This window comes from Lepisosteus platostomus, chromosome 22, assembly GCF_059453375.1.
Source record: "Lepisosteus platostomus isolate fLepPlt1 chromosome 22, fLepPlt1.hap1, whole genome shotgun sequence".
Taxonomy (NCBI): domain Eukaryota; kingdom Metazoa; phylum Chordata; class Actinopteri; order Semionotiformes; family Lepisosteidae; genus Lepisosteus; species Lepisosteus platostomus.
The window spans coordinates 10,037,909-10,051,840 of NC_142632.1; the positions used below are offsets into that span (position 1 = coordinate 10,037,909).

Consider the following 13,932-nt stretch of genomic DNA (forward strand, 5'->3'; position numbering starts at 1 on the left):
TTCTGAGAAACTGAACCAGAATGAAAAAAATCAGTACTGCCAATCAATGTTTAATTGCATCCGCAGTATTTAATTTGTTGCTTGAATAATAGTTACAGATGAACAGTTTCACTCCATATACAACTACAAGTACATTTTTACAGTTCATATTCCAATACATCAGTTTTATTGGTTTATTTACAAAACACTTTATGTACATTTTTCTCTCCAAAATTAAAGTCAGTGCAATGTCGTTTTTTTTTATTTTTTTAACAACACTTTACAAAATAAATGTAAATTAACTTAATAAATCTCTGGCAATTCATGAAAATTAATTTAACCCAAAAAAAAAGATTACAACTAATATTATAGACAAAAAAACATACAATTCAGTAGTAGATTGCACTACCTGCCAATAGATCAAAGTTTCGGCCAAAGAATTAATACATTAACTCGGGATGAACAAGCAAAGATAGTTAACCAAAACGAGTTCTGAAATAAAATGCCAACAGTATGCATACTAGGAGTAGATTTTGAGCATTTTAAGAATGTCCAGTTAAGTTAACGTTTAGGTAAAAACTTATCATAAAAGGCCCAACTAGATCAGGACCCAAACAAGTGTTGCTTGTAATGTTTTAAAAACAACTCGAATTTGTAGGTTGCTACTGCAGGTTGCAGCGTATAGTATTTTTATTTAAAAAAAGATTCACATTTAGCACTAGTGCCCCTTTGCATTAATATATTTTTTGTGCTGCATTTCCTTCTTTTAGATAGACAGTTATCCTTTTTTCTTGAAGCACGTTAGGTAAGAAATAAAAGTTGTAGGCGGACAATTCAATGTGCTCTCTGGGCGCACCTTAATTTAAAAACAAGGAGAAGGCCAGAGCTCTGCTCCGTAGTCAGTGTGGCTGATTTCTGTGTGGAACAATGGAATGGAAGAGTCCAGGACACTGTTGGCTATCAAGCCTTCCAGAACCACAAACAGAATGGTAAGCAGATGTGAAAAGGTGAAACATGTGACCCATGTACAGATAAATGTTTACTGGCTGATTCAGAGCAGTTAGAAAAGTGCATGTTTTTTTTTAAGGTTTGTTCTTCCAGAACTACAATTCATATAACTTTGACTAATTTTGAATGATACCCCCTGTTTCTCCCCACTTAGCCTAGAACCCCAAAACCCTTATCAGCAGATATACTACAAATTTTCTAAAACAAACAGTATAAGAACACAAGAGGATTCAAAGCAGAAATTGAATCACAGTGAAGTTATCCCCCCAAAATAATTCAGTTTTATTAAAATGCAATAATTTCAGTGCCCGTAAGATGTGAAGTTCTCCCAGAGAAGGTGTATTAGTGTGCATTTCCTGTAAAAACCTTTGTGTTTTAACGAAAATTAGATTTATGACTTTTGAACTAGACTGTTCATGTTTTTCTTTTTTAAACACCAAGAAAACAAGGGTTGCATTCACCCTGAACTAGATGTCCCACACTCTAGCTGCATGTTAGTTTCCACAATGAAAGACGGGGTGTTTCAGTGTCAGATGAAGGAGCTGTTTATCTCACAAGAGAACTTGACAGAACTACAATTAAACTTTCAATCCCGTTAATCATCTCAGAGGTACAGATGCCTAGGGTAGGAAGGCTCTCAGGGCTACAGTAAGTTTAGGGGCTTGTGGTTTTTTAAGGTGATAACCACAGGCAATTTAGCAGAAGCTCTGCCTTTTAAAAAAAACATCAGACTCTAGCTCCACAACCTAAGCTGACATGGACCCCCTGACAACTAAAAATAATAGAATAAATTAAAACTAACAGACAAAACTGCAACAAGCTGAATTCTTTAGCACTGGACTGCTGCCTGTATAAATCCAAGAATAATGATGATGATGATATTGCATTGGAGCAAAATGAATGGCCGGATACAGAACATTCACAGAATGATAAAAAGGATCTTTACAAAAGCTTTGCGTGGTTCCACTGGCCTGCCAGCCAATTAACAACATTGTAGGACATAAAACAATGCTAAAACAATTGATAAACCCATCAATTAAGGGCAAACTCTCTTTCAAACAAAAACCAGAACCTCACTTAGCAAGATACTGGAGTTTCTAAATCACTGCAGGATTCTCCAAGCTCAAGTCTCTCCAAAACGCTAATCAGCACTTCTAACCAGAAAAATTGTCACACTGTTTCTTTTTAAAGACCCTTTCATCATTTGGAAAATGCCAAGCACGAAAGTGAAAGAAAAAAATTAAATCTTAAAAGTTATGAGTTAAGAGATAAGAGTGCAGCTGTATTTAACACTTAAACTTAAAATAAAAAATTGAAATGGAGCACACAAGCAAAACCATTGGGACTGTGAAATTCCTGAAGCTAGGACATGTAGAGATATAATGTGGTCATTAAAAAAGAAAATGGTAGGCTTTCATAAAAATAAATCGCTACAAAACACTTCACAAATTAATATATATATAAAATTAAAGTGGCTAAGACTCTTTGAAATATATGGCACAGATCCTGTAAATAAACCAATATATTTTCATTCAGACTTGCAAGTTAAAAAGATGGAGCACCCAATTCACTAAATACGTCTTAAATACACCTCTAATTAATTTAAGCACAAAACCTAGTTTTGGCAGTTGCTTTGTTAAAATCTGGAAAATGTATCATTCTTCAGGTTATGCTTGGGAGGGAACAGTTTTATTCCATAACCTCATATAATTTAGACTTTATATTTTACAAGGGGAAAGTGCGCAAGTTGATTTCAAATGCAAGTGGGTACGCTTTTCCAAAACATATAGGAGCAGTAAGAAAAGTTAGATAGTTTACACTATCCCCTATATTTAAGCCCCAAAGTTTGAAAAAGTATTACTGTTACAATTAGCCAATACACTGCAAAAAAACTGAGGTAGCATATGAGGTTTTCTACTATCACGAAAATATTGAAAACCCTTTAAGCCTTTCAATCAACATTGGATTTCTTTTTAATTAGGAGTAGCTGTAGTTCAGTGTAATGGAAATTCTTCCTCAAATCCATAGAGGGCGCTGGATTTCCCATTTACACCCACTGCATTCCAGTTAGTGCTTAAGCAGGACACATTTGTTCACTTGGCAAATGGCAATACAGGACTTTTTTTATATAAATTACACACCTGAAATAACTGGAAAGTACCACAATTAAAAAAAAAAGCAACCATCTATGAAGAAGTTCTGTATTTGATGACTACTTAAAATAACGCCATTTTGTGCTTCTTAATCAAGGGATGACTCCATCTAATTTCCACCTGCCGGCTTCGCAAGGTTGTTTTTCCCCTTCCTTTCTTTCCGAGCGCGACCATGTTCACGAGTTACCAGAATGTCTTTAGTGGAAGCACACAGGGTCACTGGAGAACACAGTACTTCTTGTAGTCCGACTCGAAATCTTCGTCCATGCTGCTGGTGTCCGCCATCTTTTTCCCATCAATCTTCGGCAGGAACTGCGAATAATCTACTCCCTCCTGCTCATAGAAGAGGATGTAGGCAGAGTCTGTGTCAATCTCTTCAGAATGCACCTCCTGGGGAATTGAAACAATACAAGGTTTGGAAAAAACGCTTAATTAGATATTTCACACCTACTCTTTTACTTCAATGTGGTAAACTTCGGACGCAATTGCACAATACAGGTCACAAACGAGAGGTGGCTCATCTACTGTATTTTGTGTGTAGTAGGCAACTGATCTGAGGATCTCCGCCAGTCATTTCTTAAAGCTGCTAGCCAAGTTTCTTTCAATTACATGTCTGGGTAACTTGTTCCAGACACCCATGGATTAAACACTGAATACATTCTGGGTGATTCTTTTGGTTTAAATGGATGTTTTATTTTTTGGCCTGGGTCACGACCAAGGGGGTATGTGAAGTGCCCTTCTCCAGAGACAGCACTGGTGGGAGCGCATCTGTTTCATCACACCAGTCCCTTACCTTACAGCTGCTGTCATTGTAACAGTACCACTTTTCATTGGGGTTTTTGGCATATGTCACATAGTGGCCTCCTCCCAGGATTCCTGAATGGCACTGCAAAGAACATGCAAAGAGTGAGGAAAACGTGAAAAAACTGAATCACTACAAAAACAAACCTCAAACAATCGAGCCAATGGGGCAAAAACTCGCCCTCAGTTATCCATCCATCCTTTTTTTTAACTAGTTCCTCTAATTCAGGGTTGCAGGGAAGTGGAGTCTCTCCCAGAAAGCAACAGGCCCAAGGCATGGTACGCTCCCGGATTGGATGGTGGGCCATTGCAAGACAGGCGGGCGCGCGCACGCACGGCACGCACGCACCAGGGCCAATTTATCCAGAAGCCAATTAACCTACCAGTATGCCTTTGGACTGTGAGACTAAAACAGGGAACCAATAGTAAACCCACACGAACTTGGGGAGAACATACAAACTCCACACAGACAGACAGCACCTCAGGAATTGATCCCAGGCCCCCAGAAATACAAGGCGGTAATGCTTGCCACTGCGCCACCATGCCATCAAGCCCTCACTTATTATTCAGTAAATACGATCTCGTTCTCATGGTGCCCCTTTCCCTTGTTACGGACACATTCACCATGTGCAGTGCACAGTACAGGCAGAGGACAGGTTTGCACGCTGGGCAGGGTTTTCGTGGCAGGACGAAAGGAAATGCATTAGCCTGTGACTATAAAGATGTCAAAGCACTCCCAGTGAAAACATGCATTGCTCCCATCCGTCACTAGTTCACAACATCAAGTGGTTCAGGAGTGCAAATTAATATGCCGCACTAGACCCCAGCTCGAACAACATGGTTCTGCAAATGACTGCTCAGTTAATTGTGCCACTCTAAGACACTGCAGGCCAACTCCACTGAAAACACCTACTGAAATTGCATATAAATTGTAGACAGGCTTCAAGCAGATTTCATCTCTTTGGTGGTGAAAGCTCTCCGAGTCCATGATGGTTTCTGCGTGGCCATTGCTCTGGCCAGGCTCGTGTCCGAGTCCGAGTCCGTTCACCATGACCGCCTCGCAGTCCCTGCCTGGCGCCTCCCCAGGCCAGACGTCCTGCCCGTTCCCCTCTGCCACCCCCACCCCGCTGCTGGCCTCCAGGTCCGCCGCGGGTCCCTGGTCCAGCTCGCCGGAGCCCTCTCTGCAGCTGTCCAGGTTCTCCTTGCTGTTTGACAGCTTGTGCCTGCTGCCCAGCTGGGGGAGCCTCAGGCGTCCCTTGTTCTTCCCTGGGGTTTTGGGACTGTTGCAGGGGCTGCTGTTCCTGCTTAAGGGGTTAGTGCTCTTCCTCCCAGGCCCAGGAGAGGCTAAAACAGAAAGGCAAAACAAAGAATGTGTGATTGCAGTGTAAACGTGGACAAAACACATGCACACACACCTCTGAAATTAAACAGATCTTAGCTCATATTCCAAATGTACAGAAGCACTCTGATTATCTGTCATAATAAGTTAATATTTGGTTATGTTTCGCAGCCAGATAAGAAGTGTGGTGGGTGGATCTATCTTGGAAACGTTAATGAAAAGTTAAAAAAAAGTTTTGCTAAGAATACCAGTCATCTTGGTTCCTCACTTCTCTCTCCTACCCTCTATTAAGCGTTATAGCAGCATAAAGGCACAAACTTCCAGATTCAGAAACAGCTTCTTCCCACAAGTTGTCAGATTACTGAACTCTACCCTTACCACTGGCTCACACTGATGTTTTCTGTAAGTTGTATGTTATTTAACTTGTGGTTGCTGCTGCTGTCCTGTGTTTGCTTTTGGTGAATCCATGAATGTCGCTGTATAGGAGAGCACGTGCAAATAAGCATTTCATTGCACTTGTGCACAGGACAGATAAACTGCACTGAATGAGGACAGGGACCAGCACCTCCGGAGATGCAGCCCCGCGCGTGCAGAGAGAAGCACAGACCTTTAATACTGTGCGTCACTGCAGTGCCGGGGGCGGCCGTGCCGGCGTCCCCACTCCCGGCCGTCTGCGCCACGCCCACCTCCGAGCCCCGCGTCTCCGCCGGCTCCTCCCCCTGGCACTCCTCCCGCCCTCGCTGGCACGTGCCCGCGTCCCGGGGCACCAGGAAGGCGCTGGGATCGAACCTCTCGCGGGGGAACTTCACGATCTTCTGCGACTTGATCCAGCGGCCATTGACAAACTGGAAGCGCTTCAGGTGGATTATCTGGGGAAAAGGGAGATCCGCAATTGGTGCCGACTTCGACTGTCATTCCGCTTCTTTTTTTCTTTCGGAGTCTAATTCTACTTTCCTTCGAGTTTGCATTCCAAGCAAACAAGTGTTAACGCAACTCCTGGGGTTCCAGCTGGGAATATTATTACATCGATACTATTGCCTTCCTTCTATTCTTTACAGCTGGGCACTGCACCTCCGGGGAGGAGAAAGCAAAGCACAATTGACCCCAGTCCTCCCTGCTTTACACAGGAAGTCACAAGACTTGTAATAGGTTTATTCCATTCTGAAAAGAGAAGAAAGGAAACACAACGTTTCGGCTGTGGAGCCTTCTTCGGGTCCGACACTCTTTTCAGCATGGAATAAACCTATTACTTGTTCCTTTGCAGCCTAAGCTGCTACCCATCTGCACTAATCTAGCTACTTGGATCGGGACTCTTCAGCATTTTTGGAAATCATTCTCTCGCTTGGCCTTCGAAACGTGCATTTAAACTAAGGAGCAGACCAAGATGCGAGTCGCGCGGGGCAGAAACTCTTTAAAAGGAGCACATGGTGGCTCTCCTACCAGGACGGGGGGCAGCCTCCAGAGGTCAAGCTTCTTGGTGGCCAGGCGGTGGGTCTTGCACTTGGAGCAGTAGTACATCTCGTCCTCGCCCAGCTCCTCCTCGCTGGTGAAGGCGCGCAGGCAGCTGTCCAGGCTGATGGGCTCGGCCTGGGCCCGCCGACTGAGCTCCACGCTCTCGTGCTCCTCCACCACCTGAAACACAGCCGCCACAGCATTGCTGCCGCGTGACTCAGGCCAGGGGCACGGCGGACAAAACGCGCGCGCCTGCCCTCCGCGAAACAGCGCAGCCACCTACGTGAAGCGTGGAGACGCCTGCTGGAAGCACACAGTGCCAGCAGCGGGTCAAGAGCTGGCATTCATACGGCTGATTAAAGGGGAACTGCAACGTTAGTTTCAGAATTGTGAGGTAAGAAAGAATCGGCACTGATGAGTGCATTTCAAGCCGCAATAAATGTAAAATGTACATGGTATCTTGTGAAACCTCCAATCTACATTGCCAAATAGACAAAGTTGTCCCCTTGATGTGCAACGCCATGTTCTGCGATTCAGAATGAGGCAACAAAACTTCCGGTGAGGTGAAGCTGCGCTATGACATTTTATTCACAAGCCTGCTTGTTTACATCGTTTAATCCACCAGAAATATTGCTTTTGATTTCAACACAGTTTTGCCGACAAATACTACTTACTTGTTCACTCCGCATGCAGATCACGTTGGAACATTTCCGCGGTGAAATGCATGCTGCACAACCTGTACTTATTTGCTCGTACATCACATTACATCAGTCATTATGGATCATGTCGCAATTCGTGAGAACTCAAATGCAAATTTTGCAATAACATGGCGACTTACAGTAAAAACTTTCACAAAGTTCATGATTTTGTGCCCAATTCGAAATTTGTACATTTTTTCTGCAGCGTCACTGGATTTATTTTGTTACCGAGATTTAATAACCTGTCTGAGGAATTGGGACTGCAGTTCTCCTTTAAGTGATTAAACACATTTCACTTCTAAATGTGCCTCGCGTGGAACCTGATGACTGATGAATTGTGGGACCTCATGCTTTGTGTTGGGAGTTCAGGATGTGTTTTTACCCTTTCTTGGGAAGTCTGGTAGCGAAGGTGCAGTGCAGTGGGGTCCCAGTCTACAGCAATGTATGCATTTCCAACTGAAGCCCTTTCCTCATTGCAGTCTATTGTACAGCCTCTGCAGAACCTGAAAAGACGCAACAAGACAATTCCTATTCAGATGTAATATTTCAATCCGATATTACAGGCCCTCAAAACACACAAAAATAACAGTGGTTATTTTTTGGGGGGGAAACATAATAAATAATTGATCTTCCCCACTGAGCTGTCCTATCCAGGGAATCCACTCTCCTTACAAGAGCCACAGCTCACACACATTACCATCTTCTTTTGATCCTTTCGTTTAACCACAAATCCCTATTGAGAATAAGCTGGACCCATTTACAGAGCAGGATGTGTTTACCAGATCAACCAAAGTGAAGAATTGTGGTCAAGCGAGCAACAGCAACGCCCCTAACAGGATTTGAACCAAGGACCCTCAAGCTTAAAGTTCAGAGCCCCAAACACAACTCCATTCTGTTGCCCAAGTCTGAGCCACTGCTTTCCATAACATAAGGTGAAGACTAACCCATGATTTTTGCAAAAAACAACAATTTTTTAATTAAATGCTGGGAAATCAAAATCTAAAAATGTAAAAAATACTAAGAACCTTGACCCAAAATAAGATTTTGCTTTATATCATAAGTGTACTTTAAGAAAAAGCTATTTTGCTTTAACAGAGCTTATCCGTAATTAAAATAAACTCTATACTGCTGCCAGTGTATGTTCCAAAACACAAAATAATACAAAAGTATAAATGTGTTTTTAATAACATTCATGCAAAAAACAAAGGCATTGTTACGGAACCGGTAATTTAGTACAACTCTCCACAACTGTCACGTGTTAAAAGGAGAGGTTAATCCTCACCTGTACCAGGGACACCGTGCACAGGAGTTTCCATCCTTCTGGACCACACGGAGTGTGAAGGGATACTGGTAGCCCATGCTGTCGTCACTGGAAGACCAGACAATGCTGCAATCAAACTCAGTGGTGAAGCCAGCGACTAGCCTTGCACAATATGCTTTCAAAGTTAAATGTGACATTTAAACATGTACAGCTATTGTACATATGCATTCCATATATAGACAGTACATCACATATAGAGTATGTGTACTTTCTAAGACCAATAAAGCAGTGCAACATCTTTCTATCCCTAAACTCTCTGTCTGCAGTCATGAGAGCTTATACTATTCTAAATATCAGCATTTGATACTCCAAGCAGTGAGCAGCTGAGAGCTGCAGTCCCTGCATATACTGACCAGTCCTGGGCATGGTTACTGGCCTCCTGTGGGGGCAGAGGGCTGGCCAGACGGGACACCTGGATCCAAACAGCGTCATACAGATCCCTCTTCCTGGTGTGCACTGTGCACGGGACGATCAGGGGCATCCCGAACAAGCTGGGCCGGTTCTTCTGAGAGGAGAGGAAGTACAGCTCTGTCCGCATCTGTAGATGAAGAATCCTCTTGTTAGAGCAACACTGAGGCAAGTGACCGGACACAACTCTAATAGAGGAAGAACAAGGACTGTATTCAGAACACTTAACCTTGTCGATGTCTGAAAATACACAGAAGTAAAGTAATCGTGTCACTTCTATCAGACATATAAATAATAAATAACATTAGCTACAAGATCCCCAGATTATTGATCTGAGAAAAAAAAAATCAATGTAAATCGTTTCTAAATTCCACATGCACGAATCTGCTTTATTCCAAACATGCAGCTGATGAATTAAAGCCTGAATGAAAAAACAATCCTGTTTTCTGAGACACAGGTTCGTTCCCAGATCTCATTTCACTGCACCGATGCCAGTCGTATTACACAGAATTGGACATGTGCTCTCACCATTTTCCTGTGAATAGCAATAATGTATCCAGTAAAGGGGCTGTCTTGAAGAGGCACCACATGTCCGTTGGGAACTCCATTGGCGAGTGTTTTCTCTGTCCCACAGGGCACCACAGTGCTCGGCATTCCATTGGGAATGAGGGAATTCCCATTGGAGGCCATGGCAGGTATTCCGTTAGCCAAAGGTGCAACCTCTATAAAAGCAGTAAAGAACAACAATCACACCTTTCAGATAAATCAAGGCAAGTTTCCTTGGCATCTATGAATCTTTGTCTTGGACTTCAAGAAGCAAGTACTCTCCTCCAGCAGCCTCTGACTAGTGCTAAATATCTTCAGATTAATACTAAAATAGGGATACTGCCTTGGTTGTACCGAGAGTACAGATAGACAGAGCTCACCTATCGATGAGGGAGAAGAAATGGATGTAGGTGATCCTGGGACTGGAATCTCAAAGGCGCAGAGAAATCCACTCACAGAGAGACGCACTTTTTGGTTGTCCAGCGGGAAATTCTGACGGCAAAACCAAACAGTCGATTCAGCTGGGCTTCCTTTCAGTCCCTGAATTCAATGTGGACGGGATTTACTGACACAAAAGGCTTTCCCCCTCCTCCTTCTCCTACCTTAATGTTGGAAGCGTGGACCTCTGCCAGGAGGATCTGGTCAGGTTTCAGGACGCAGAGCTCACTGAGCTGTTTCTTCAAACCCGTGTACTTCTCATCCATATTCAGGCGTAGGCCATACCGAACCGGGGTGGAACCGTCCAACTTGATGACTGAATGGAAAAATACAAAGCGAAAAACTGTCAACAGAATCTGTTAAGCCAGAGAAATTCCTAGCACTGTGCGGATTGCTTCATGAGAGCTGATTCGACTCTTCGGGAAGCTCGGTCTGTAACTTACCAGTTATTTCTAAGTGCATGTAGCTGTCCATGGGAAGGGGCAGAGACAGGAAATTGAAAGGGTCGAAGCGTGCGCTGATGTGCCCACATGTTTTGCACTTGACCTGCGACTTCAGCTGCCCGTGGAACAAGTCCACCACTATGGACTTGTTTCTCCTCAGGTGGTTCTCCCAAGCCTACAAGCAGAGGGCCCAGGGAATTACAGATAGATACCTTTACAGATAGATACCTTTACAGATAGATGCCTGTTTCAGCACACAGAAGGTCGTGGCCCACCCAAGGTACACTTGTCGATTCTCTTTACAGCACATCAGCGCAAAGCCGAGGGGGGTGCATTAATAAACCATGCGTTTCCGCCCAAGCAGCACAGCAAGCACCCCGACTACAGAGACGCCAGCGTGGCGGCAGTCTAACCTCGGAGGCCACCTCCCAGTCCGGCCGCCCGTCGCTGTCCTTCAGCTCCACGTACGGCTTGTCATGGACGCGGTTCAGGTCCTCATGGAGTCCGTCCAGCAGGAACGCCAGGAGCTCCTGAGAGTCTTGCTGCTGAAAGCCATTGAACCGTGGGGCGTATTTGGCTATCGTCCACTAGCAGTTTGCGAAGGGGAAGAAAATAGTTTTTTTTATTTCAATGTTGCGTAGATTCTAAAGCATTTAAGAATCGAAACAAAAAGCAGGAGATGCCAGCGATAGTGCCAAGAGAAATATAAGCCTACCCTAAGTTTGAGAGGAGCCACATTCTTTTGCGTTCCACTCCACAGCTCCTGGACCAGGTCTCCATAGCATTTAGCCATATGGCCACGCATCCCAATAGGATTCATCCTGCAGATACAAAAACAAGCATCTCTAGTTTAACACTGTGTTTGCATTTACAGAACCACAGTTCTGCACGTTTTTTTTTTTAAAGAGAATTTATCTTCAGCCTCAGTGCTGAGAGTCTAAATGGTCTAATGTATTGCACCGACTGAAAATCCAAACTAAAACACGAGATAAAGATAAAATGTCCATGCATGGAAAAAAGAGGTTTGCAGATGAAGAATCAGTGAGCCAAAATGTAACCAATGAAAGTTAATTAATGAATCTTCACCACAGATGTCATGTTCTGATAGAAGGCAGATTTTAAATCATTGTAATTAGAGAGAATAGGGGTGTTTAAAGCAATCAGTACTTGCATTAAATTTACAAAAATGAGCATTATATTACATGTATAAATCAATAAGCCTCAGAGAAGCTCTGACATGAAGCCTTATTTTTCGATTATCATAGTAGGTTTAATAGCTAGTTATATTCTGATTTAATAATAAACCTTTCACATGAAAAATGATACATCTTTTTAAATGCTAGCAGCTGATTTTTGGTAGCGATTTGAAAAAACAGCTCAGCAGCACTCCTTAATAATTTTTATACATTCCCCAAACTGCCAAAATGGATTAATTTACAACATTTTGGAGTGCTTAATGCTCGAGTGGAGTTAACCACCCCATGGGAACATTTTTCTGCTTACAATCAACAGAGATGTGAAAAGAAATGTAATAGATGAAAAACTGCAGAATTCAAAAGATTTTTGAAATGGAACAAAGCACAAAAGCATTCGGCAAGAATGGAACTCAGTTCCAGGTTTGGCTTGTGTACCGATTGAGCTCGTAGAGATGTCTCCCTGAGATGAAGTACTGTGTTAAAGGCTTCGTGTTGCTCACACACTGGATGCTGGAGTTCATGAAGCATGTGTTTCCCAGATTACTCAAACCTGTGGCCCCCTTTTCAGTGGGAACTGAGAGAGACACAATACATGAGTTCTAAATACAATAAATACAGTTCATTCTTGATTCAACACCACAGTCACACACACACGCAAGGCTGGCTGCCCTCCAGTCTGAGCGAGGTTGATGTACAGCATCAGACTCTGCTAAAACCAAGATCAATTCAAACTGGAGATTGCATTTCGTTTGTTGAAAATATAAATGCAAAACTTTCTAAAAAATACATCACATTAATCAATCCAAGGACCATGTGTTTGATACCAGTGTGAGGTCTGCATGGAGTTTGCATGATCCCCAGTGCTCATGTGGATCTTGGTCAGGTGTATTGGCTCATTTCCACTTCCATAGATATGCAGGTTCATTTTGACTGGCTACTGTGAATTGGCCCTAACTGGGGAGGAGTTTTAAAGAGATTCTGCCCTTGGGGAGGGTTGAGTTTTGTTACCAGATACATATCTATACAAAAACAAATATTTGCATTTGGATTGGCAACGCTACGCTCTTCAGCACTGACTTTTAACCTTTATGTTTCCAAAATAAATAATTGCTTGTTCTACTATATTAATGTCAGGACTACATGCCAGTGTGAATGCATTAACTACGTTAAAGCTATCATTACCTTTGTGTCGATCCATTTTACTGCTGTTTGCTATGAAGGACATCTCTTCTGGCCAGCTCATGTCTTTGTTACGAACTGAAAAAAATTAATACATAGAGATATCAATACTTATCCACTCAAAACAAGACCTTAACACAGGGTTTCTTGTTCCTGGTCCTGTTGAGCTATAGATCTTATACTTTTCAAAAGGAGGTCAAAGTCCTTGATGACTAAAGACTGAGAAACATTTGTGATTTATACCAATTAAAAGGGAAATGCAGTCCCAATTTCCCAGATCAGTTATTAAATCTTGGTACCAAATTCATTGACGGTATAAAAACAACTATAAATCTCATATTCAGCACAAAATCATGAACATTGGGTGAGTTCTGTAAGTCGCCATGTTGTCGCAAACACCTGGTCTCGCCATTGGCCAGAGAGCTCCCATGAATTGTGACGTGAAGTGGACCTTCCTGCTCGCTAGTCCCTATAATGACTAATGTAAAGTTATGTATGAGCAAATAAGTACAGGTTGTGCAGCAGATATTTCACTGCAGAGAGTTTCCAACGTAATCTCCATGCAGAGTTAACAAGTAAGTTCCATGTATCAGCAAAACTGTCTTGAAGTTAAGAGGAAAATTCTTGTTTACAGTGAAATAGGGCCACTTCACAACATCGGACGTTTTGCTGCCTTATTCCGAATCCCAGAGAATGGTGCTGTTCATACCAGGAAATGTAAACATTTTGTTTTACAAGTTACTATGTACATTTTACTTCTATTGTGGTTTGAAATGCACTCATCAATGCAGATTCTTTCTAACCCCGAAATATAAAAATAGTGTTGCAGTTCCCCTTTAAGACCTTTATTAATTCAATTAACTCATTAAGAGTCTGGGTAGCGTGATAACCAGAAGACCCTGCAGGAAGTATCACTATCCTAACAGATCAATTAATTGGTAAAGCTCAAAATACATTCAGTAGCTAAATAA

At 42.6% G+C, this 13,932-nt stretch overlaps 1 protein-coding gene across 5 annotated transcripts in view; it reads right to left on the bottom strand.

Annotated features, from left to right (window-relative positions):
- Window positions 1-49: 49 nt before the first annotated feature.
- usp32 (ubiquitin specific peptidase 32) overlaps window positions 50-13,932 on the bottom strand; it is a 55,177-nt gene continuing 41,294 nt past the window's right edge. For 3 of the 5 annotated variants that reach the window (XM_088616484.1, XM_088616482.1, XM_088616486.1), the window contains 16 exons: window positions 12,965-13,039; window positions 12,218-12,356; window positions 11,302-11,407; window positions 11,000-11,173; window positions 10,587-10,761; window positions 10,308-10,459; window positions 10,086-10,197; window positions 9,688-9,881; window positions 9,105-9,289; window positions 8,713-8,817; window positions 7,813-7,933; window positions 6,721-6,912; window positions 5,888-6,149; window positions 4,855-5,285; window positions 3,934-4,026; window positions 50-3,530 (listed from right to left, as the gene is read on the bottom strand). In XM_088616484.1, the coding sequence (XP_088472610.1) occupies window positions 3,357-3,530; window positions 3,934-4,026; window positions 4,855-5,285; window positions 5,888-6,149; window positions 6,721-6,912; window positions 7,813-7,933; window positions 8,713-8,817; window positions 9,105-9,289; window positions 9,688-9,881; window positions 10,086-10,197; window positions 10,308-10,459; window positions 10,587-10,761; window positions 11,000-11,173; window positions 11,302-11,407; window positions 12,218-12,356; window positions 12,965-13,039 (2,690 nt within the window). In that variant the 3' untranslated portion in view covers window positions 50-3,356. The remainder of the gene's footprint in view (window positions 3,531-3,933; window positions 4,027-4,854; window positions 5,286-5,887; window positions 6,150-6,720; window positions 6,913-7,812; window positions 7,934-8,712; window positions 8,818-9,104; window positions 9,290-9,687; window positions 9,882-10,085; window positions 10,198-10,307; window positions 10,460-10,586; window positions 10,762-10,999; window positions 11,174-11,301; window positions 11,408-12,217; window positions 12,357-12,964; window positions 13,040-13,932) is intronic. The other 2 variants (XM_088616485.1, XM_088616483.1) reach the window with 1 other exon arrangement.